The sequence below is a fragment of the Cricetulus griseus genome, chromosome 7 (assembly GCF_003668045.3).
Source record: "Cricetulus griseus strain 17A/GY chromosome 7, alternate assembly CriGri-PICRH-1.0, whole genome shotgun sequence".
In the NCBI taxonomy this organism is placed as follows: domain Eukaryota; kingdom Metazoa; phylum Chordata; class Mammalia; order Rodentia; family Cricetidae; genus Cricetulus; species Cricetulus griseus.
The window spans coordinates 65,427,550-65,453,706 of record NC_048600.1 but is presented as its reverse complement, the minus strand read 5'-3'; the positions used below and the strand labels follow the sequence as shown (position 1 = coordinate 65,453,706).

The following is a 26,157-nucleotide window of genomic DNA, read 5'->3' as shown; positions in this document are numbered from 1 at the left end:
GATTACAAACATCCATCACTTATGTACTCACTCATATGTGGATTTTAGACATAAAGGATTACCAGCCTACAATCCACACTGCCAGAGAAACTAGTAAACAAGGATGATCCTAAAAGAGACAAACATTGTCCCCTGGAGAAGGGGAAAGGGTCACAATCCCCTGAGCAAATTGAGAGCATGGGAAGAGGGGGGAGGGATCTACGAGAATGAGAAGGGAAGAAGAGGAAGGATGCAGAGGTCATGAGGGAGCAGAAAGGTTGAGTCAGGTGAAGAATAGAAGAAAGGATATGTGATAGGTAGGGTTTTAGTTGGGGGGGTGGTAGGGTAGGAAGGGAGGGAGAAGGGAACTGGGATTGTCATGTAAATCAATCTTGTTTCTAATTCAAATAAAAAAAATGATAAAAAATAAAGAAAAAAACCAAACATCTATCACTAATCCCAGGTGCGGTCATGCTGAGCACTGCACCTGTCTGGATCTTTGTTTATAAAAAGGAAAAAAAATGATGTCTAGGAGTCCTCTCAGCTCTAGAAGTGTCAGATTCTAGGACTTGAGAATTATCTTCCTTAGGGCTCCTTTGATGTCACGATTCCTGAGACTGTAGATGAAGGGGTTGGCCATAGGGGTCACCACTGTGAAGATGACAGAGGCCACTGCATCCTTTAGTGAGTAGGAGGAAGAAGGGTGCATATAAACTCCTAGGATTGCCCCATAGAAAAGACAGACCACAGTGAGGTGAGAACCACAAGTGGAGAGGGCTTTTCTTATCCCCTGGGCAGAGGGCATCTTCAGGATCTTAGAGTAGATGTAGCCATAGGAAACAACAATGCATACAAATGGTGTCAGGAATATCACTGCACCCTCAGTAAAAGCTGTAACAACATTGATGAAGGTGTCCGAACAAGAGAGTTTCAGGACAAGGTAGGGGTCACAGAAGAAGTGGCGCACTGCATTATGGGAACAGAAGGTGAGTTGAACCATGAGAAGAATGTGCAAGAGAGCATGAAGGTTTGTGATGACCCATGGTAGGACCACCAGGAAGACACACAGTCTGGGCCTCATCATCAGGGTGTAGTGGAGTGGGTGACAAATGGCCACATAGCGGTCATAGGCCATCACACTCAGGAGGAAGCCATCCATGTTGCCAAATATAAACAGGAAATACATCTGGGCCATACACTCCATGTAAGAGATGGACTTGCTTCCCAGCATGTGATTCACCAGTGCCTTGGGGACAGTGACGGAGGAAAAGCAGATGTCAACACTGGAGAGGTTGGCCAAGAAGAAGTACATGGGTGTGTGGAGATGAGGGTCACAGCTGATGACCAGGATGATGAGAAGGTTCCCAGAGATGGTGACCATGTACATCCCCAAGAACATTCCAAAGACAACCTCTTCTTGGTCTGAATTTTCAGAGAATCCCAGGAGGAGAAATTCTGTGGCTGTCGTCTGATTGTCACCATCCATGTCTTTGGAGAAGGGGCACCTGTATAGTGAAATTATTCACCAACTCATGAAGAAAACTTAGGCAGTTTGGAAAAATTTTCCCATTTGTTGACAATTAACTGCTAGTCAATTTCCTTGAAATGTATTTTTATAATAAAAGAACGGTCCATTTTGAAAGAATTGAATTCTATTGACTATAATTTTACTGATTCTGCACTTGTTTGCTTTGTGCCATATATATGTACATTTTTATACAATGGTTAACTCCATCTAGGATTTGGCATGCTGCAGTTCACTGGATACATGAAGAAACTGAGAAGGGGGCAGCTAGATGCTTTATAAAAAATTGCTGATCATTGACAGTGAGAGTTCAAAACAAGCCAATGCTCTTGTTCTTTGTGTTACACATACATACACATGGGCGTGCATGCTCACACATACAAACACAACCACACATAGATACATGAATGCATACACCATGCACAACACACACAAGCATACACATAGATGCCATGTAAATACAAACACACCTTTAGTTACATGTTCTTTTGACTGACCAGGAATTTCTGGGTTTAAATGATCCTCCAGCCTCAACATCCAACTGGCTGGGACTATAAACAGGTACCAAGTCCCCAGCAACTTTTATGTTATATTAGCTACCATTTATTAAATTTTTATCAAATGAAAAGTCACTAAGTGTCATCTATTATAAATCCAGAGGTTGTGCTGTGGTTTTTCTATTTTTCTCTCAGTTGGGAAGGCCAATTGGTTTTGAGGAACCTGCGTGGCAATTGGGCCTTCACTTTCTCTCTGCTACTAAGATGTTTTCACCACAGCTCACAGCTGTTTGTCTGCTTACCTGAGCTGCTGGCCAGAGGCTTGTGCACAGTGTTCCCTTCCCAGTGTTCCCGGACGGGGGACACAGATTCTAAGTGTATTGTTTTTTATTGGAGAAAAGAAGGTGGATAAAATGTAGATTCATGTGTATCTCTAAAGACAATCCCTAAGAAATCACCATGATTAGGAGGTCAGGAAAACATCCAGACTGCAAAGCTCATGGAGGGATACAAGGCAATTAAAGCTGAGAAAGAGGAGAGTCACCCTGGGGACGATCAAAGGCCTGGCTGGGGAAAGGGAAGAGAGGAGACAAATGGCATGTGAAATAGCCAGGCTGCTGGGACAGTATATGATATGGGAAACTGATAATATTGTTTATAGGATGTAAATACAGTAGAGACAACGATGTGACTGCTACAGTGAGAATGAAATTAAGCAAAGTGCTGAGATGTGAGATCTGTTAGCTTTCAGAACGTTGCAATGGATACAGATGAATGTAACAACAACAACAAAAAGCTAGAACTAGGGCTGGGAAGATTGCTCAATTCGTAAAGTACATACCATGTAAGTGTGCAGATCTGAGTTCAAATCCCAGAACCTACACAAAACTCTATACCACATAGTGCGTGTCTTCTATCCTATTGCTTTTATTGTGAGATGAGAAGCAGATCTCTATATGAGTGCTGTGGTAATGAGCACCTAGACTCACAAACACACACACACACACACACACACACACACACACAGAGAGAGAGAGAGAGAGAGAGAGAGAGAGAGAGAGAGAGAGAGAGAATGAAATTTACAAAGTTAGACTATGCTTCCAATGGACCATAGAGTCAGTGGACCGTAGAAGCAGAGAGATGAAAGACAGAATGATGGGTGGTTCATGAGGTCCAACAAACGAGTCCTTTGACTGTAGATGTTAATGTTCTAGAAGGCAGATAGCTTCCCATCAAGGAAATAGAAAAAGAGGTGCCATGGGATGTAAAGGCAACTTGCTCCAGGGGGCAAGACCACAGCTAAGGCTGAATCCTGAGAGTATTAAGCTTCAGTTATCCCATATTTTCTTCTGTTGTGCATTAAGAGATGGCTGACAATGAAATGGTCAGTTGCTGGGTATAATAGTAACATAACATGGTTTAAGTCCTAGGTGTACAGCTTCCACAGGACCCCAGTGCATCATGGTAGGGCATGCACAGATGCCCCTTTCTTTGGTTGACTCTTCAACTCCAGCTTTTGGATTTCAATTCCACTTCCCTTTAAGCAATTCTGCTGACAGAATTCTGCTGCCACAATTGTAAAAAAGAAACTTCAGGATGTGTGTGTGTGTGTGTGTGTGTGTGTGTGTGTCTGTTTTACTGCATTAATTTGTGTGAGTCGTGGGAGTGCCCGGGTGTGTCTGAGATGCCAGATGTGCAGATATGACTGCATCCCTGGGTGTTTGAGACCCTGAACCTTAAAGGCTGCTTCTTTTCTGGACTCACGCTGGAGTCAACACTCCACTGTCTGGTTTCAGTAGCATCCAAGCAGCCACAGTCTGAGACACCTTCTTTATACAAACACATATTCGGAGGAAGGATACAGAACAAATATGAGGACCAGGATAAAATAATGTCATAATAATGTCATTCTCTGTCTCTCCCTCTGTGACTCTCTCTCTCTCTCTCTCTCTCTCTCTCTCTCTCTCTCTCTCTCTCTCTCTCTCTCCCTCCCTCCCTCTGCTTCTGAACAGACTTTTTAACAGCCTGCAAATACCACTCCTATCCCTCTAAACTCCATTATGTTTCTGCTTCCTCTACTCACGTTGCAACTTTTACTGAGTTCCTAGTGCACGGCACCTCATGTAGGAACAGGGCTTGGACGTGTAGGAGTGAGATACTTTCCTCCTTTAAACTTGGTCAGATGCAGAGGTACCGAATGAAGTTCCTTCTCTGTCATTCAGTGTGCTCAAGTCCATGGGAGTCTGCCTGTTGTGGAGGTGCCCTCTGCTGCACCTTCAGCCGCCTTACCTGGGTGCTCTTGACTGCTGTCAGATGTCTTCAGGCTAGTTCTGTCTCTGCTGGTGCCATGCTTGAGGCTGGGCTTTGAGACACCCACACTTGAAACTGAGAAGGGAAGGGCCTTTTCCCCCTCACAGACAGCATTTGGAATTAGGGGTGTGACTCTCTCGGTCAAGCGTGGATGGTTGGGAGTGAATAAATTGATGTTCCATCCCTAGAGGTGGTGCTATCATGAAGATGGCTGCCAAGTTTGTGTTCCCCTACGGTGGATTTCTCAGAGGTTCTAATTAGAGGCAGAGATGAAGTGTTCACAGGCTGTATTCTTTCTGGGCACCAAAAATTAGGATCTTCAGAAAGTCAGTTCTTGTGCAAGTGTTCACTGGTAGGGTTCTATCCTTGGTTAAGTATTTGTATTTTATCATGTCTGATAAGATGGTGCTTACAAATATACATTATATAACATCACAATATATAACTATTGTATATCACATAGCAATGCAATATGAAATTTTGTCAAATAACAGTAGAAGTTAAGGTCAGCATGAATTTGATGCAAAAATCTAGCAAATACATTACTAGAAATCAGACTACAAACCAATTAATGTCGTCATCATTGTGTGGCCTAAAAACAAAATGGGAGTCCTTTATTAAGTATTGATCAATTACCAAACCCAATTACAAGGGCTTCTATAACAATCATGTGAATGATGCACAAAAAGTACTTGACAAAATTCTAAAAATATTAATTAGTGTAAAAATTCCCAATAAATCCCAAATCAAAGTGGTCCTCAACTTGATGAAAGGTTTTTACAAAAAGGTTTCATTACAGTCAATAAGGTGCCCAACAGTAATCTTTACTTGTCATCTATTTTAACTGCTCTTTCTCCAAATGACTTTGTTATAACTGTTAGACTAAGCTAATCAATTAATGAAAATATATTTTAAGGTATTTGATGTGGCAGCAATAAATCCATTCAGTGTCTTGAAAAGTAATATATTTCCTACTGAACTTTCAATACCATGGATCTCTCTAAACATTGACTCTTATTTTTCTTCTTCCAGCTTCTAGAAAAAAAAATCCAAAATGACTTGTAGGGCCAGCATGACTGCTCAGTATGTAAGATACTTGTCACCAAATGTGAGTTTGATGCCTAGAACATACAAGGTTAGAGGAGAGAACTCACTCCTGACAATTGTCCTGTGACCTTCATAGGCACACCATAACAAACACACACACACACACACACACACACACACACACACACACACACAGCTGAGAGAGAGAGAGAGAGAGAGACAGACAGACAGACAGACAGACAGACACACAGACACACAGACACACAGACACAGACACAGTCAGAGAAATGTAATTCTTTAATAATGTCTTATAGATATTGACATAAGAACATTGCATACATTTTTTTATTGTTTTTCTTTCTTTTGTGACAGGGTCTCACTGTAAAGACCATGATGGCTTCTAAATCCCATTCTTTTGTCTCAGGCTTCCAAGAACTGGGATTAAAGATCTCACTCTATACAGAGGGGTACAGTAAAGAAACCGTAAACATTACCACTCCATGGTGTGGTTAAAGGGAAGGAAGGCTTCTATTGTTGATCTGAGACGGAACAGACAGGTGATCTGGAAGAGGTCAGAGCAGTCAGAGAAAGAGATAGACTGCACGTGTCCAGGGCTGTCTGTGAGAGAAGAGAATAACTGAAAACAGAATAGAGAAGCATAGTGAGAAAAGCCAGAGCAGAAGACAGTGAGGCTATGTGGAGAGCTGAGTTATAAGAAGGATGAGCAGCTGTGGGGAGGGTCCCCTGAACTGGAGGGAGTTTAGGGTAGAGGAGAAGGATAGAAGGGCTAGGACACCAGCATAGACATGTATAACAGGAACTTGTGATGCTGAAGTGAGATTTGCTCTGATATGCTGATAGGCACCACAGCCAGTCTCCTTTCAACAGAACCAACTTCACTAATTCCTGAGGAAAGCTGAGTTTTATCTAACTGCCAGAAATACTATAGTCCAGCTTGAGCTCTTATCTAGACACATGAACAGCCATTTAGAGTTTGGGAAATTGGAGTCTCCTTTGGATCTGACACCAGCATGACTGGCTTCATACATGATACTGCATTGTCTTGTTCTTACACCATTAGATAGGACATCAGTTCAATGCTGATTTAGAGTTATCAGAACATTCCTCTAACCTTGTCCCCAGGGTTAGAGGAGAGAAAGTTAAGTATTTCTTCTTAAACATAATGTTTGCTGCAAGGTTTGGGGATTGATTGGTTGATTGATCTATTGATCGATAGATTGGTTGACTGGTTGATCCATTGATTGATTGAAAAAAAAAAAAAAGCCCTTTCACAGGTGGAGGAACCTCCCTTTGACTTCCTTAAGTGTCCATCTGCAAACTCTGGAACAAGAGAGAAAGCTGATAATCCTCTCATGTTCTGATAAGAGATGGCTCATCTTGATTCCAGTGAGGCTAGCATCCCTGCCATTCCCTCAGGAGTCCTCCAGATCAATCAAAACATCCACCCACCACATTTTGAAGACAAAACTCCTGGGCCCAATCTACCACCAGCTGTTTCAGGAAGTGGACTGCTCTCCATGTTAGGGATGGGGAGAGTGCTTCATGCGTGCCAAGCCCTTTTTCTCCAAAGAGCTACAGCCTTACTTCATAAGAGTAGTACCCTGCTGTGAGGCTCTGGAGCTGCTCTGAAACAGCTAATTATCACCAGCTCTTTGCTTCATGGTTGCCATTTGCAGTGACCAATACCTACAAGTTCCTGTCATTAACTGTGCACTGGTGTGTGATTCTGTACTTCATGCTCTAGTCTTGGGCTGTTTGGAATAATCTTGGTTTGATTACATGAGTTTATACTGAGGATTTATATGTAAATAGAGATGCGTATCTGTTTCTATGAATTCTAGTGCTAACCCTTAGAGTGCCAGATAAAACTGTCCTGTATTTTTATTGTCATTTACTGTTTTTCAGTTAGAGATGGACAGAAAACCTCATCTCTGCAATGTTAGAATCAGATATTTATTAGGAACAAGCATTCCCTTGTACAATTCTCGTGTGTTCCACACAATGTGTCTTTATCCTATAATTTCCTTGATCATTGTAACTGGACAGTGTCCATGCATATGAAGGTTATCCAGTACTATTAGTTAATTGTAAATACTCATAACTTGCTGAATTATTCCTGCATTTGATTTAGTTTTACATTGTTTCTTTAAAATCTTTATTATGCCACCATATCCTCTGCCTATAAAGATAGTGGCACTTTACTGTCTACAGCTTCCAGTATCCATCCATGAGTGGCATCATCCCAGGCTGGTGCCCATACTGAGGAGGGAAAGGCCAACAGGGCATGAGGGGACCAGAGGGTCTGCAAAGGGTGCATTCTGAGCTGTGAAATGTAGAAGAGATGCTTAAGCCTGGGAACAGAGAAAAACTGGCCATTTCCCCACCAACAGGTGAACTAGATGTTCCTCATTAGAGTCCAGAGAGAGATCAGAGAAGGGGGTCAGCTCTAAAGTCCTGTAAAAGCCCCCAGGGTATTGTGGGAACAGGCCTCTGACAGATTGGGAGGGGCACCTCAAGCCACAGTACACCCAGTTGTCCCAGGGTTTCTTGTCTTTGAAATGAGCCCCTCAGAATAAGACCTTTTCAGAGACAAATTGCTGCTTTTATGAAAATGAGCATCTGCCAGAATGAGATTTACAAACACAACATGATCATTTATTAGTCACGGGAAAAGTCATGCATTAATTCTATACCACTCTACGCATTGCTTTCTCTGAAAAGATGAACAGATGCATGGTGTCCTGGAGTCCTTTCAGCTCTAAAATTTTCATATTCTAACATCTGAGAATTATCTTTCTTAGGGCTCCTTTCATGTCACGGTTTCTCAGGCTGTAGATGAAGGGATTGACCAGTGGTGTCACCACTGTGAAGATGACAGTGGCTACCGTGTCCTGTAGTGAGTAGGAGGACGAAGGACGCATATAGACCCCCAGGATTGCCCCATAGAAGAGAGAGACTACAGTGAGGTGAGACCCACATGTGGACAGGGCTTTCTTTATCCCACGGGTAGAGGGCATCTTCAGGACGTTAGAGAAAATGTAAACATAGGAAACAACAATGCATGAAAATGGTGTCAGGAATATCATTCCACCCACGGTGAAAACCATCAGGTCATTGATGAAGGTGTCAGAACAAGAGAGCTTCAGGATAGGGTAGGGGTCACAGAAGAAGTGCCGCACTGCATTGTGGGAGCAGAAGGTGAGTCGAACCATGAGGAGAGTGTGCAAGAGAGCATGAAGGTTCGTGATGACCCACGATAGGACCACCAGAAGGACACAGAGTCTGGGCCTCATCATCAGGGTGTAGTGGAGTGGGTGACAAATGGCTACATAGCGGTCATAGGCCATCACACTCAGGAGGAAGCCATCCATGTTGATGAATGTGATAAAGAAATAGATCTGGGTCATACACTCCGTGTAAGAGATGGACTTGCTTCCCAACACATGATTCACCAGCGCTTTGGGGATGGTGACTGAAGAAAAGCAGATGTCGACACTGGAGAGATTGGCTAAGAAGAAGTACATGGGTGTGTGGAGATGAGGGTCACAGCAGATGGCCAGGATGATGAGAAGGTTCCCAGAGATGGTGACCATGTACATCCCCAAGAACAACCCAAAGACAATCTCCTCTTGATCTGACTTTCCAGAGAGTCCCAGGAGGAGGAATTCTGCAACCATGGTCTCATTATCTCCACCCATGTCTGTGGGGAAAAAAGTATGATCCAACAGTAAGATCATTTGCCAACATTTAAGCAAAAACAGTTTCTATTTTGCAATGGTTGGCTAGTTGGTGATGAATAAATACAAACGCACTTCCAGTATTGTAGAATCTTACAGTAAAATCCCTGCTAAATTCAGCAGCATGTCAGTCTAGTGCCCATACCTTCTGAGCTACATTCCTGCTTCCTAAGTTCCACATGCAGGACATTCCCATATAATATTTACCTTTGTCCAATAATTGAGGGGATGAATTTAATATATAGATGATAAAATTCAAGATGGGGCCTTTAGGTCATTGAACCACATTTGTGGAGCCAATGGAATAAAAAGTTCAAGACAAACTTAGTATCTTTTTCTTTAGTCTGCATGTTAATAGCTTTCATCTATGGAAATTTTAACCAAGGAGAAAGTGCTGTGTCGGGTCTCTATACTATAATCCTGAAGCTTTTGTCTCTTTCCTGCTTTTGGAGAATTGGAAAGTGTGTGGCCACCGAGAACCTGACTGGTGGTTTTCTTGGTGTCATATCTGTCACTGGGCTCATGTAAGGGCCTCCGTGTGAGCATTACCACCTCCTCACTGCAGTCTGAGAAGGAAAGCCTCCTGCGAGCACACTGGAGTGTTTTTCTGAGATGAAAAGCAATTACTGAAAGATAAAGAGCAGTCTAATGCAGTCTGCCCCAAAGGCTAGCCTGGCCTGATAAGCCCTTTCTGTGCAGTGGATGAAGGTGGTAGACAGGGGAGCTGGGGGGAGTTGGGGGATGTTGAGACATCTAGGCTACAGTGCTCCTGGAGGAGTTTGCCCAGGAAAGCAGAGTACTGCATGCCTAGCTGGCCAAAGACCTTGTGACAAAGGCAAAGAGGCAGAGGCTCTATGTCAGTGGTTCTCATCCCGTGGGTCATGACCCCTTGGAGGTCACGTATCAGATATCCTGTGTACCGGATATTTATATTACAGTTGATAACAGTAACAAAATTACAATTATGATACAGCAATGAAAATAATTTTATGATTGGGGGAACCCCACAGCAGGAGGGACTGTGTTAAAGTGTCACAGCACTAGGAAGGTGACAAGGTGCTCCAAATGATGAGACCTGGCTGCTGGGGTGGAGGGCTGGCTATACAAGGAGCATCTGGGGGACTTGCTCTGGGTGTGGTGGCTAGTCCTGGGAGAGTTGCCTTCTTGAAATTAAGGGGAAATGGCTGAGATAAGGAAATATTTACTAAATGTATTTACTCTATTTTGTGTATAAGTGTTTTGCTTACAGTTATGTTTGTGTTTGGTGTGCATACCTCTGGCCCGAAAGCTAGCATTGGATATCCTGGAACTAGACTTATGGATGGCTGTGAGTCACCATGTGGGTCATACACCATTTGGGTGCTGGAAACCCAACCCCAGTTTTCCAAAAAGTAGAAAGTGTTCCTGACCATCTAGCCCCCAAGAAATACTTTTTTTGAACCTAGAGTAACTCCTAAGGCCACAGGGTTAGAGAAACCTAGATAATGGTTCGGTGGTCTTGATGGCTCGTGGCAACCGTATATGCTGAGGGGTAAAGGAGGAAGCTTTGACACATACTGTCAAGACAGATGCCAGAGTGCCTAGACAAAGGACAGACAGTTCCCAGAGCAGAAACAAAGAGGAAATGCAGTCTGAAGGGGAATTGCTCTGCAAACTTAGAATTGATGCTAAGGTGATAATCTGAAACAAGGTGAAATTCTCCTGTGCTCTCCCACTACAGTATTTGTGCCAGGAGGTGACCTGGCATAAGTAGGTTCCCTGCCGGAAAGTGATGGTGACACTTGAGCAAGCTGCACTTCCTCAGAAAAGCGGTGTGTTCAGACACGTCACACACCTAACTGCTCTCACTCTGACTCGATACTGGCAGGCATCCTCTGAAGCAGAAGGCAGCATCCGTGGCAGCTTCCTTGTAGAGAGACAACTCTGCTACCATTGACAGTGATGCCCAGCTTGCGGGATTAAGCAAGTTGACATCTGTTTCATTCATTAGCCTCTTGTGAGCCATACTGAGGACTGTGTCTGAGACATCTGACATAGCTGTATCCCTGAGCTTGGATTCCTGGACTGTACAATTAAAACTGAGTAGTTCCTAGACTAGCCAGTTCCCTATAAGGGGCTCAGAATAGTTTCCAAAGTAGCTCAAGTCTGAGATCCCTTAGTTATGGAATCACAGGTCACAGTCAATGAACATAGAGAAGCAACCAGCTCAAACATGGAGATTGAATGTGGAGGACAAACTTGCATGTCTGTGAGGGGAGTCTCTTTTTCCAATCAAGGCTGTTAAGAGCCTGTTGTCACGGGATCGCTAACCCTAATTGTCTCCTTATCCACTTGGAGGATAAGAAACATTTCCCTCTGGAACTTGGCTAGATACACAAAGGTTTGGAAGGTGCTCCTCTCAGTGTCATTCCTTATGCGAGTGACCCTGGGCATCAGTGTGCTGTTGGATGAGCTATTTACAGACCCGTATCCCCAGCCATCTCACCTGCTTTTTTCCGAGGTTCTCATGGCATCCTGGGCTTGGATGATGGAAAAGCCACAGTGTTGGGTGTGAACTCAGGGAGTTCTTCTCTCAAAGACATTATGAGTGAGATGCCTGTCTGTCTTTGGTGAAGCCTAGATGTTGGAGAGAAAACAAAGAGATACTGTCTCTGTCCCCTGAGATAGGGATTTCCGTGAGAGTGAGAGGTTTGTTGTCACACTGGGGCATCCCAAGGGTTGAGTCCTCAGAGGTCCTCATTAGGGGTATGTGCTCAGTAATCCCAGTGTGCATTCTGTCTGCTTGGGCCAAAGAAATAAAAGTAGGAAAAAACTTGGTTCCCACGTACGTACTTATCCCATAGTTTTGTATTTTTATTAATGTAAGCATTTAAAAGGACAAATTCTCCCTCTAAACATTCCTCACATTTCTAGGTAATTTATTTCCATTATCACTCACTCAAAATCCTCACTCATTTTCACTGTGAGTTTTCTTTTAGTGTGCATTGGCAAAACATCTATTCACTTACAGTATGACTGCAGTATAATAGGTGTGTACAGTAGAAACCAGAGTCACAAATGACTGGAGCTAAAATTTACAATGTACAATATATGTAGAGCTGTTAAATTAACAAGACAAATGTCAGATATCAACCCTGGTAGTGTCTGTGTGTGACTGTGTATGTCTGTGGGTGCATGTGCATGTGTGTGGCAGCGGCTTTCTACCCTGTCTCTTGAGACAAGGTCTCTCAGTTGCTGATTTGATTAGGCTAGCTGACTAGTGAGAGAGAAATAAAGAGAGAGAGAGAGAGAGAGAGAGAGAGAGAGAGAGAGATGAGAAGAGAAGACTGAATGTGGCATGCACTCGTGAAACCTCAAAGCCTGAGTGGCAAATATCTTCCATCAAGGTCACACCCCCAAATCCTTCCCAAACAACTCTACAAACTAGAGACAAAGCATTCCAATAGAAGAGCCTATGGGGGCCATTCTCATTCAAACCTCCACACAATCCAGGTAACAGTCCATCATTGATGGGAAGTCTTGGAGGGAGGAGCTCACAAAGGCGAATTACAATCGTCTATAAAAAGAGAGCAGTAAGTGTACAAATGCTTGTGCTCAGCTCCCTTTCTCTACTCTCGTACAATCTAGGATCATCTGCCTAGGGAATAGTTGCTACTGCTCACGGGCAGATATTACCACCTCCAGATAACACCCCACAAACATGTTCACAGGCCAAACCGATCTACACAATCCCTCAATGACACCCTCTTCTCAGGGGACTCTGGGTTGTAAATTTGATGGTTAACAGTAAGCCACCCAGTGAATGTGGCCATCGTGAAACTGTTGGTATGATGAAACTCATCTGTTTGGAGCTGTGTCCCATGCAGCACTGCTAAGGTCATTTCTTCATTAGCATGTCCTAGTCTTTAAAATGGAGTTAAACCATTTTAAATGGACCATTTTCTTTAATATGACATCAGGTCCCTATCTGAGGGCTCTTCCTCTGTCTGTCTTCTCTTTCACCTGGGATCCCTTGCCATCCTTGAGAGCACAGACATCCCTGAACCCAATCACAAATCTTCTCACTGGTGTAGCTGCACCCGAGCTTGCAGTCTGGTCCACAGTAACCAGGGCAGCATCTTTACTGCACTGGAACCCCTTCCAGACCATGTGGGACTTACATTCCTCCACTCTGATATGGCTTATTTACAAGTTCCACCAAATGTTCACAATTCACAAACCTTCTCACATATGCCCCCTAAGCACCAGGAAGACAAATGCATCCCCCAGAGATATCAGTCATCATTGAACACAAAACAATACAGAGATTATTACCTCTAGGGCTCCATTCCTGAGCATCATGCGTCTGAGCTATGAGTCTGGTGAAGGCCAAGATGATGAGGTGTCCTCCTGTGTAACCAATGATGTATACTCAGGCATCCCCTAGTTAATACAAGGCAATCCTATTTCTAAAGTATCAGGGAGATAACATCAGGCCACTCAGTGAGTGATAGAACAATTTTTAAAATCACATTTCTTCTTCAGAATCTTTTTCAAAGATAGCTGTACAGCATCTTGTCCCGACCTGCAGGACATCAACCTGGGGCAAGAGAGTCAGGGATAGGGAATGGAGACAAGAGACACAGAAAGAATGACCACAAGACAGGATTCTGATCAAGTGGCAAACTTTACTTTTTTCTCAGGCTAGCTTATATAGTCGGCAGAGCAGGATATGGGTAGGGGTAGGATGGGTTGTTTGTGATCCAGTTGTTAGTGTAGGCAGGATATTAGGAAGCCACAAAGAGGATGTTTGGCAGGGTAAAGAGTTTATGAGTAAGAGGTCCAGGAAGGGTTGCCTAGGTGACTGAGCCTGTGGGTGGAGGACTGGGTCAGGTTGTTTCTTTTCTTGAGCTGCGGTTCTAAGGAGCTGATATGTAAAGGTTAACTATGTGGCCTGCCAAGCATGGCCTAGGATCTCATGCCAAGCCCTGAGATTTGGCTCCCAACAGTGTCTTCTCTGTCATCAATTGCGGACAAAGTAGTTGGCAGGATGGAAGTTTGTTGACACACCTTCATGGCTCATATCCTTGTTGCCTATTCCTAAATTTACCCTTTGCAGATATTAGCACCAATCTTATCATCCCTTTCTCTCCTTCCAAATGAATTTTTTCGTGCACTCTCCAGTTATATCCTCTGTAACTTCCAGGGGGGGGTTGGTGAGGATCTATTAGGGTGCCTATGGTGATGAGCTCATGGAGTTGCCATCTATATGTGAAGCCAGTGAGAGAAGCTTCAACATCAGATGCAAGAAGCAGGATTAATCACAGTCATGTCCATGGCAACCTTCTATGTTCCAAGAAGGAGAAACCTGAGCATAACGAGAACTAAGCTGGTTTAAAAAAATGTCTTTTGCATCCCCAGATTTCTTCACTGGGTGTCTAGATATTTGTGTAAGGTCACAGAATCCTTTGAGAAATCCTGTGACATTCCCTTTGTATGTCTGGCTCACCCTGTTTGCAAGTTAGAGGCAAGAAAGAAGTGCACAGAAGGAGGTGGCAATGATCATGCTATGGTTTGAATGAGAAATGACCCCCATAAGCTGTTGTATTTGGACACATGGTCCCTAGTTGGTGGTGCTGTGTGGAAACCTTTAGGAGGTACTGCCTTGCTGAAGAAAGTACATCACAGAGGGCGGACTTTGAAGGTTTATAGCCTCACCCCACTTCCTGTTCTCATTTTGCTGCTTCCTGTGTGGATGAAAATTAGATCAGCCAACCTTCTCTTCCTGCCACCATGCTATGCCTTCTTTGCCTATGGAACTGTAAGATAAAATAAACTGTTTCTTCTCTATGTGGCTTTTGTCGTTGGTGTTTTATTACAGCAACAGAAGAGTAAGTATAGATTTCATCTCTGAGCACAGGGAGATTCAGGTTTCTTTTCTTGTTCCTGCACAGGTTAGGATGGGAAGATTATGTCTTAAGGACATTTTCAGGGCTGGTGGGGATACTCACATACAACCTAATAATTCAGATGGCCCCTTCTCTACTGTGCCTGACCCTGCTCTTGCCTTTGTTGTAGTCATTGGACACATAGATTTTTATTGGGAGTATAGTCCTGTCAGCATTTTCAGAAGCAGTGGGGATGTCATTTCATAGGTTGGGGACTGAGAATAATAAGGCTCCATCTACTTGTGGTATGTGAGGAGAAACTGTCCTTCTCAGACCACTGGCAGCACTCTTGGGTTCATTTGGGATCCCTGGCAATGCTATTGTAAACTACTATTTGTCCCTTGCATAATTTAGAAGTGTGTTGCTTGATTTCTAATATGTGGAATTACAATCTAGATATGTTATTGGTATTTCTTCTTGATTGACTTTTGTTTTGGTCAAAACTCATAATCTGTGAGCTGTGTATGTGGGTGTTGCATATACATATGTGTATTCAGGTATATGCACATGTGGAAGCCAGAGCAGGATGTCTGGTGCCTTCCTTTATAAATCTCTAGTTTACTGCCTCGAGACAAGGTCTTTCGTTAAACCAAAAGCTTGCCATTTTGGTGGGGTTTGCTGGCTATCAAGCTCTTGGGATCCACCTGCCACCATCTTACAATGCTGGGGTTATAGGCATTTATAGCCGTATTTGTTTTCTTATGTGGGGTCTGGGATGTGAAGATTCCAATTCAGGTTCTCAAGTGTGCAGAGCAAGTACTCTTCCCCCACTGAGCCATCTACCTCACCCCCATTCTGGTGATGTCATGCGATCAGTGTCCACTTGAAAGTACAATATAGTTTAATGCCAAGTGATATCTAATTGCTTAGATAAAGTGCCCAGTTCTTTTTCACTGTTGCTGGCCCTTTAATTTATGTGTACATTTCTGCCCATTTTTATTTCATATGCATGTTGAGCTTTAATTTTGGGTATATATACATTTTCAGATTGCACTGTGTTTCTTAAGAACGAACACTTCCCTTTTATGCTAGGAAATATTCCCAAAGTATATTTTTGTCTTATGCTGGCATAGCCATGTCATTTTTTATAAAGTTGCTGTTTGTATGACATATATGTTTCCATCTTTCACTTCTGATCACTGATAGAGTTCCACCAGATACTTTTTCTGGTTTTCAAAGTTGTTTTCAAGGCAATAATAAACCCATTAGAGTTATTCCAGACCTTCTCCATTTTTAAGAGCCCCTCATGTATCACATACATATTCAAGTGAATCATATTTTTACCCACTAGACTAACCTCTACCTTTTAATATGAGAGGTTTAATACTCTTACACTGAGTGTGGTTAATTACCAAAAACCATTTACTCATGCCGTTAGGTATTTCTTTTACAGGTCTTCCCCCTCATATCTTTCATCAATATCATATTTTTAGAAGTTAGATATTTGTAACATGCCTGTTTGACTCGTTTCTTCTCACTTACTCTGTTTATCTTTAAGTTACTTTCTTAGTGGCTGTCATGAAATCATAACAAGTCACCGTAATAAGGCTAACTTAAGATTTATTAGGATATACTTTTTATTAAAGGTTTATTTCTTCTAGCCATTGTATCACACAGCTTTAAATCCCAGCACTTGGGAGTCAGAGGCAAGAAGACCTCTTGTTAGTTCCAGACTAGCCTGATCTACATAGTGAGACCCTGTCTCAAAAACAAATCCTTGTCTGAGTACTATATTGTGTTAGTGGTATTAGACTAACCATCCTGACTTGTGGGTGTCATTGATATTTCTGCTTGTTTTAAGAGTGGACCTGTCCACTTGTCAATTTACCAAGCTAGTTTATTGATTGGTGACCATCAGGCCTCATTGGTGTGTAACATTTTTGTCTATGTGTATGTGGTTATATGTTTGTGTATGTGTATGTGGAGGCCTTAATTATGTGTAGTCCTTGCCGGGCGTTGGTGGCGCACGCCTTTAATCCCAGCACTTGGGAGGCAGAGGCAGGTGGATCTCTGTGAGTTCGAGGCCAGCCTGGTCTCCAGAGCGAGTGCCAGGATAGGCTCCAAAGCTACACAGAGAAACCCTGTCTCAAAAAACTAAAAAAAAAAAAAAAAAATCACGTGTAGTCCTTGAAGGAGCTGTTTCAGTTTCTCTGCAGTTAGCGCACCAACAAATCTTTCTTCTAGTGGGCTGATAAAGTTCTGGTTACAAATTGAAAGAAATATAGGGAAATTTTGCTATCTCTTTAAATCTCCTAATGAATTCCATCAGGGAGGGGAGTCTCTGTAGCCTATGTAGGGGACAAAGTAGTTAGTTACCTACAGCCTTCCCTCAGGGATCCACAAGATCTACCAAAGCATCGAGCCCCAAATTTTGGTGGAGCAGCATTCCCATGACCTCTGTGACACCAGCCAGCCCCACTGGGCAAGTGGACTGTTATCTCTACAAACACAGTAGGGCTGAGCAATGGAGAAAGGTGGGTGGTTCGTGCCTGCAACCAAAGAGCTATCACCATTTCTCATGAAGTGATGCTGGGTTTTGTCATTGTTGAGCAGGATATGGAGTTCTGAATTGGTTAGTGTGACTGGAATTCTGCTTTACTTTCTGTTTGAGGCAGGGTATCAACCCTTAGAGATTTCCAACCCACCTGTGTCTAATTCTGAACTTTTCCATTCAAATCAACCAAACTTTGCATACTCACTAATTTGGCTACAAAAATGTTATATGCATTGAATAGCATATGTTATATCAGAATAGATTATGAATGTCCATTTCCATGAAAGTTTAGTACCAATCTTTATGGTTCCTGATAGATATTTTGCTGGTATTTTGTTATTTTCAGCTTCTTCCCTTCCGAGCCCTAGAGGTAAAAACCAAAGCTTCAGAGCTCAGGTTGGCAATGAACTTGCATCTTCCTGCCTCAGTGTCCTATGTGTTGGGATCACATGCATGGTCCACCACACCCGGCTTTTCTCATGGTTTGTGTTGTATGAATTGCAGAGGGAAATGTGAGGGGAAATGTGAGGAAAGCTGGTGTTGAACTGATTTCCTGGGAGCTCTGTGTGGCTGCTAAAGAGCTGTCTCCAAATGGTGAATTACTTCTTTATGAAACTGTCTGGCAAGGAGAGGGAGGGATGCACCCCAGAAGTCCTGGCAGCAGGTGAGAAGGCTCCTCATGGTGAAAGCTGTTGCTAAGAGATTCTGGAAGAATCTAAATATCAGTGCCTTTTGTCAGACCTTGGTGCTGATGTCTAACAAGCTGATGAGTTACATCTAGATGAGATCTGGAGACTGCGATCACAGTGGTTGCACATTAAAATCACACTCTGTGCTGGACACACTGCACGCAAGCATTTTTTTAAAAAAAGTATTCATTTCTTGAGTAACCATTGAGGTAATTAAAAGTAGGAACCAAGCATATTCTCCTTCATGGTCATCCAAGTGAGTGCCTGCCTTAGAAGCTATTCATGGGCTCAGGGTGTGTTCCTAGGACATATTCTCTGTCCTCTACCTTCATGTCTGGCTTATTATTCAGCTCATCAAAGGATCTGAAATGGAGACAGAGCCGATCCCTGATAGTAGACCATTCAACAGTTGAGGCTCCTGCAGAAACAACTACCACATAATTTTTCCACCCCAGGCTGGTGCCAGGAACAAATTAGGACACTTTTGTCTTTCTATCTCCTTCATGCTTCCCAGCATTTGGTCGTTTATTTTTCTATTTCAATAAAGTCTTGGATACTTCAATTTCCTTGAGCTGTAGACAGGAGTATTATATCACACTGGCGTGCAAGCCTTAAGAAAGATGGTACAGAGATAAACCAGGTATGGTGGCACACACACACTTAAGTCCCAGTACTCAGAAGGCAGAGGCAGGTGGATTTATGTGAGTTCAAGGCCAGCCTCATCTACCTAGTGAGTTCCAAGGCAGCCAGGGTTACATAGTGAGACCCTATCTCAAAACAAACATTTGATGCAGAGAAAATCTGTAATATATTCCCTAAGTATTATCGTGCATTTCATTCAACATTACGCTGCAAAGATCACATAAAAAACTTCATTATTGCATGTGACCTTCATATAGTATGAGTCCAAAGTTCTTGTGTCTTTTAATACTGCCAGACACAATCATGAAAAGCACGTCGAGGTGTCACATGAGGTCAGCAAACAGACTCACCTAAACCTCTCTCTGGTGTTAATTTCTAAAATAAATGTCACAGGGTTTGTTCTATATGTAAACAATAAATTCATAGTTTTATAGTTATGAGCATTGATCAGTGTGGTATTTAAAGACAGCAACATGAACATATGACACTAGTATGAAATACAATAATGAAGATTATGCTTACCACAGCCTCAGTTGCTCCATTATTAGTCTTCTCTGTTCTAAACTCGTCTAGCTGTAGAATTTTGATGAAATGAGTCTCCTAAATATGAGTTTCCTTAGGGCTCCCTTGACATCATGATTCCTCAGGCTGTAGATGAAGGGATTGACCATGGGTGTCACCACAGTGAAAAAGGCCGTGGCCACTGTGTCTTGTATGGAATATGGAGATGAAGGGTGCATATAGACCCCTAGGATCGCCCCATAGAAGAGGCAAACCACAGTGAAGTGAGACCCACAAGTGGACAGGGCTTTTCTTATCCGCTGAATAGATGGGGACTTCAGTACATTGGAGAGGATGTAAGCATATGAAACAGTGATACATGTGAACGGTGTGATGGAAGTGAGCCCACCCACAGTGAAGGCTGTGATGTCATTGATGAAGGTGTCAGAACAAGAGAGCTTCAGGATAGGGTAGGGGTCACAGAAGAAGTGGCGCACTGCATTGTGGGAGCAGAAGGTGAGTCGAACCATGAGGAGAGTGTGCAAGAGAGCATGAAGGTTCGTGATGACCCACGATAGGACCACCAGGAGGACACAGAGTCTGGGCCTCATCATCAGGGTGTAGTGGAGTGGGTGACAAATGGCCACATAGCGGTCATAGGCCATCACACTCAGGAGGAAGCCATCCATGTTGATGAATATGATAAAGAAATAGATCTGGGTCATACACTCCATGTAAGAGATGGACTTGCTTCCCAACACATGATTCACCAGCGCTTTGGGGATGGTGACTGAAGAAAAGCAGATGTCGACACTAGAGAGGTTGGCCAAGAAGAAGTACATGGGTGTGTGGAGATGAGGGTCACAGCCGATGGCCAGGATGATGAGAAGGTTCCCAGAAATGGTGACCATGTACATCCCCAAGAACAACCCCAAAACAACCTCTTCTTACTTTGATTGCCCAGCAAGTCCTAGGAGGAGGAATTCTGTGGCTGTTGTCTGGTTCTTTCTGTCCATATCTATGGGGGAGAAAGGTCAATCTCGAGATAAGATTGGATGTCAACACTTAAGGAAAAACATCATGAATCTGGAAGAGTTTAATTGTTGGTTGAGAATTTACTAAAACTGAGTGGTCTGAGTAATTTTACGGAAAAGCCTAGTTAGTTTTAATAAGGTTTTATTACAATATCTGTGTTCTTGTTCACTCCTGTGCAAACCTTTCCTTAGCCTAAATAACTGTGGCATTATATTGCACTTTATGAGTGAAAGAACGGAAGCTTGAGACAATGGAATGATTTATCCAAATTCACAGAACTAATGAAAGTGACTGCATTAAATCAGTGGACATGTTGTGTTGTAGTTGTTTCTTTATGCTATGCTTTAAATCACTGTCATGTATTTAAAAATTAACCCGGAAGTAGATACTACAACTGATGCCCACTAGAATCCTGAGAATTTTATCTGCGCCTTTTCTCATTTTTTTTTTCAGAAACTGGAGTCTTTGTGGAATCAAGAGGCCAGATTAACAGTTTTGTTCAGAGTCTTACCTGCCTTTAAGTTGTTGTCTGGCAGCTGTTGGGATTCACTGAGCTGTGTAAGAGGCATTCGTCCTCCTTCCTGCAGTCAGAAGGGGAAGGGCAGACACCTGAAGCAACTGGATTGTTTTTCTCTTTCCAGAAAGAGATTTACAGACTAAAAATAAACTTCAGGACTAAGAAACCAGTGCAGTCAAGGGAGGCAGCTGAAAACTGTGGGTGATGATGCGTCTCTGTAAAGACTTGGGGTGCATAAATAGGGAGAGAGGGGAGCTGGTCCCTCAGTGACCAGAGGCCTGGGGAAAGGCAAGAGGGAAAGATGGTTGTGTGTGCCTGCTGGGACAGAGGGTGCTCTAGTGAACATTTTGAGAGAACTGGCTAGTGTGCAGACACTCAGAAAGTCATGAGTCAACCACTGATGGGAGTCACACCAGGGAAATTAAGCCCAAGTGCTGAGATATGAAGTCTTCTGTCCAGGACTAATATCCAGACCTGAGATAAGGTGGGGAGTGCTAGAAAAAGCTGGAACATGGCTGTGTGCTCCTTAGTGTGCCAGGGAGAAGACTCAGTGAATAAAATGTCTGTCATCAAGCCCAGCGACCTGAGTTTAATCAGCAGGACCCATGTGATAGACGGCGAGGGCCAATTTCTACATGTTGTTCTCTGACCTTCATATGTGCACCATGGCATGTGCACACGTGCTCTTACACACAAATAAACCTAATAATATTTTTTAAAGAAATTGAAAGATGAGGGTGATAGGTGACGTCACACACACAGGAGAGTACTAGTCGGTATACATTAGCTTCTGGTCTTCTGGACAGATCCCATAGTGCAATCAGAGATAGAGAAGGATAGTAGGATTTCAAGGGAGGATTCTTGTGGTTGAAAATCAGGTGGGACTGCCACTAGCCCAGATGATCTTGGTATAGCATCTCTATTGATGTAAGAATTGGCTGCAGGAGGCTGTTGCTGGAACATATATTATCATTTTAGGGTTTAAACCCTGAGTAAGTTGACCCTCCATAGGAAGTCACACACCACAGCACCTCCTGGACCCAACTCCTCTCAATGATTGGGTCATTTTGGGTTATTTGGGCATGCCCTGTAGTAGAATTCTGCACCACCACCACCTCCACAGCCTCCTCACTGGGAGATAGTGTTTCTATGTGACTTCATTGCATTCACTCTGCCTTCATCCATTATCTCTTGAGCTGAGATAATGTGTATCTATATGAGACACTGGCGTAACTGCAGCATTGTGATCCTGGACCATAAAATTAAGTCTGTTTAATCCTTGGGTTTAGGTCCAAGTCAACACCCCTCTATGGGGCTGGGCAGGATGTCTAAGTAGCCTGACTCTGAGACACTATGTTATATAGTTGGCACTAAAGAGGATAAAAGAGGGCAAACAATGGGCACAAACACAGAGATGAGAGGATGGCTAAGGCTGCCTTGTATGCCTGAGATATCCAAGTGTATAGGGAATTGAGGCTCTTGGCTTCTAGCCATGCTTGCTGGTAGCTATGTTTAGCAATTTGGACTTTTCTGTTTCTGCCCTGGGCATGTTTTTGCTGTACTCCAAGCAAGGAGGGGGGTGCTCCTTGACAGAAAAGGGCTGGCATGTATCAGGGAGAACAAACTTATTCTCCTTTGAGTTTGGTCAAATGCAGAGGACCTGGGTAGGTCTGTCTTTGTTTTCTCAATATCATTCCACATGTTTGAGTCTACATGAATCCATCTGCTGTTGGAATGAAGGTGCCCTCCGTCACTGCTTCCCCACCCCCCTCACTTGCCTTTCTCTGCTGCTGTCAGGGTCTTCACAGAGTCCCCATCTCTGCTGATTCCGTGCTTGGACCCTGGAGGACCAGAAGTCACAGTGAGGGGCCTTTCCTCACCGAGGAAACACGTGGCTCCCTCTGGTCAAGCTTGGATGGTTGGAAACTAATAAGCAGACCCTCCATCCCTTGAGATCCAGCTTTCCATAAAGATCGTTGCCAAGTTAGAGTGCCCCTTGGGCTGAGTCCTCAGAAGTCCTCATTAGGGGCATGTGCTAAGAATTTATTGTTTACATCCTTCCCAGACTTGGGAAATGGGCCTGCAGAGGCTCTCTTTACATTTTTCCCCTTGAATGTTTTTGTTTGTTTTATTAACTTATTAGTTTTAGAGAAGCAATGGCTTTCATTCATATATATATATATATATATATATATATATATATATATTATGTACAACCTTATTTTGCTAATGTCTACCTTCTTTATCATCCTCTATGTCCCCGTCTTACCTCCTTGCTGATAGCCCCTCCCTCAAACAGTCTTCATATACTTTCAGGTCGTGTGTGTGTGTGTGTGTGTGTGTGTGTGTGTGTGTGTGTGTGTACACATACATATATGTATATGCTTATGTACACATATACAGGTCATACATACGTACATACGCGCATATTTAAATCTGTATCCACATGAAAGGAAACATGACAGTCACCCTTCTTCCCCCATTAGTCTCTCTTATTCTTCCCTCTACACTGCAATTAGACTCTTCCCTTTTCCCTCATAGTCCTGTATTTTCTTAAGCAAATATTTGAAGAGGACACCTTTTGAATTGTACTAAGATATGACTGGTAATTTAAAAAGTGTTTTTGATAATACTTGGGTTGCTGTTGCTACAAAATCTTTGCTTAATCTAAGATCAAAAAACGTATTCCTAATGGATGGAACTAGAAGAAACCATTCTAAGTCAGGTAACCCAATCACAAAAAGACAAACATGATATGTACTCACTCATATTTGAGACATAAAGGATTACCAGCTTACAATCCACACTGCCAGAGATGCTAGTAAACAAGGAGGACCCTAAGAGAGACATACATGGTCCCCTGGAGAAGGGGAAAGGGTCAAGATCCCCTGAGAAAATTGAGAGCACGGGAAGAGGGGGGAGGGAGCTATGAGAATGAGAAGGGAAGAAGAGGAGGGATGCAGAGGTCATGAGGGAGCAGAAAGGTTGGGTCAGAGGAAGAATAGAAAAAAGGATATGTGATAGGTAGGGTTTTAGTTGGAGGGGGTGGTAGGGGGGGACGGAAGGAAGAGGGAACTGGGATTGTCATGCAAAACAATCTTGTTTCTGATTCAAATAAAAATTGATTAAAAAAAAGAAAAAAACAAAACAACAAAAAACCCTCCATTTTTCCCTCATTTTCTATACCATAAGCTATATATAACTTTAAGTTTTTGTTTGCTTTCTTTCTCTGCCTTCTGATGCACACATTAAATGAGCAGTTTAATGCACAAAGAAGAGAGCATGGGTTATGTTCTTTTAGAGATAAACTGACTGACTTCTTGAACAGGAAAAAAATTCCTATTTTTTTTTCTCCTAGAAATTTATCATTTTAACTTTTCTTCTTACATCTGTTTTTCTTTGAGTTACCTTTGTATATAATGTGAAGCTATGCTGTGTTGGGTGTTTTAAGAGGGTTATTAATTATCATGACTGTTGAAAAATTATAATCTCCCATTGAATTGCTTGGGCAACTCTGCCTCACATCCACTGGTCATGTGTGAGTGGACAAACAGGTGAATTGAGTGTGTGTCTACACTTTTGTTAACCTTTTGTGACTTCCTAGTAAATCATGAGATACAGCAATAGGAATCCCCAAGCCCTGTTCTTTTTCAAGTTGTGTGAATTTAGTTTATTTCCCACAGCAAAAGTAATATCAGTTTGTCTGTCTCTTGAAACATAAATTCTTCTGTGTAATGTGATTTGGCTCATGGAAAACCTGTGTGTTATCTTGAGAACCAGTGATTTTTTTTGTAGATAAGGGATTTTCAAGTCTTTCTCTTTATTCCACTTTTCAGGTTTCCTTTTTATTTGTTTGCTTTTGGGATATAGACTTTGCATGCATTATCTTAGATTTTATATTTTTTAATTATTTTTTGAAACAGAGTGTCACTTAGCTGGCCTGAAATTTGCTACGTAGACCAGACTCAGCTCCAGAGAGTCTCCTACCTCTACTTCCCAAGTGCAGACTAAAGACTTGCACCACTACACCAGCTCAAAAAATTGTATGTGATTGTAAAGTATCACTTAAGAAACTGTGGATTTCTAGTTGTTCACCATTGCTTGTATATCAATATGACAAATGTTGAGTTTTGACTTAAGTCCTGCCACCATCTGGTACAGGTTAGCTTCAGCTGTCATTTGACACAACCTAGAATTACCTGGGAAGGGGAAACCTCAATGGAAGAACTGCCCAGATCAGAATGAGCTGATGGCATGCCTGTATGACATTTCCCTAGCTGCTCATAGATTTAGGTATTGTGAGCAATGCCATCTTAGGCAGATGGGCCTGTCAAGATGAACAAGCCAGCAGTTGGAGGTCCTCTGTGGCCTCTGCTTCTTTCCTTTTCTGTTCCACTGTCCTGCCTTTAGTTCCTGCCTTAGCTTCCCCTTATAACAAACTCTAACCTGTAAGATGAAACATACCCTTTCGTCCCCAAATTGCTTTTGTTTTTGTTTCTTTGTTGTTTTTGTTTTTTCAAGACAGGGTTTCTCTGTGTAGCTTTGGAGCCTGTCCTGTAATTTGCTCTGTAGACCAGGCTGGCCTCAAACTCACAGAGATCAGCCTGTCTCTGCCTCCCGAGTGCTGGGATTAAATGTATGTGCCACCAACACCCAGCTCCCAAATTGTTTTTGGTCGTAGTGCTTATCATGGCAACAGAAACTAAACCAGGGTACCTACCTAACAGAATTAGATATTTGGTAAAGTTTATTTGTTTCTTTCTTTGAAGTATTAAAAAAAATTAAGATGTTATAGCAAGTCACATTATCTACAGACAGGATAACATTTTATTTTATTTTTCCCTCTATGTGTCTTTTCTTGCCTTGTTGCACTGGCTAGTATTTCTACTCCAATGTCTTACAGGAATAGAGCTGTGGATATTACTTTCCCTTGAGACATATCCAGTATTTCGTCTTAGAAAAGTTTAGCTCTGTACTTTGTTGATGTTGTTTAGATGGTTCGTTTGTTTGTCTTTTCTTTTGCAGTGCTGGGAATTGAACCTAGAGCCTTGGGTGTGCTAGGCAAGTACTCTACTACTGAGCTATATTCCTAGCTCTAGATCTGTGTGTTTCTTAAAGGCTCTTTGTTAGGTGGAGGAGTCCTTTGGTTTGGACTATAATTACTAATGTTTCTCTTATTACATTCCTTCCTGCATCAGTTCCTGTGATCATACCATCTATTAAATGGATATGTTTG

At 42.7% G+C, this 26,157-nt stretch overlaps 3 protein-coding genes across 3 annotated transcripts; all 3 read right to left on the bottom strand.

Moving 5' to 3' along the window:
* Window positions 1–541: 541 nt before the first annotated feature.
* On the bottom strand, window positions 542–1,465 carry LOC100760851 (olfactory receptor 1361). The gene has a single exon (XM_027426220.1). It carries the CDS (start codon window positions 1,463–1,465, stop codon window positions 542–544), a length of 924 nt encoding a protein of 307 aa, XP_027282021.1.
* A 6,581-nt stretch (window positions 1,466–8,046) lies between these two features.
* On the bottom strand, window positions 8,047–9,077 carry LOC100761140 (olfactory receptor 1361). The gene has a single exon (XM_027426221.2). It carries the CDS (start codon window positions 9,075–9,077, stop codon window positions 8,154–8,156), a length of 924 nt encoding a protein of 307 aa, XP_027282022.1. The 3' UTR covers window positions 8,047–8,153.
* Window positions 9,078–19,437: 10,360 nt separating this feature from the next.
* LOC113830692 (olfactory receptor 1361-like) lies at window positions 19,438–20,385 on the bottom strand. Its single transcript, XM_027426222.1, is given in 1 exon segment — window positions 19,438–20,385. A coding segment is annotated over 1 exon segment (948 nt).
* Between the last annotated feature and the right edge of the window lie 5,772 nt (window positions 20,386–26,157).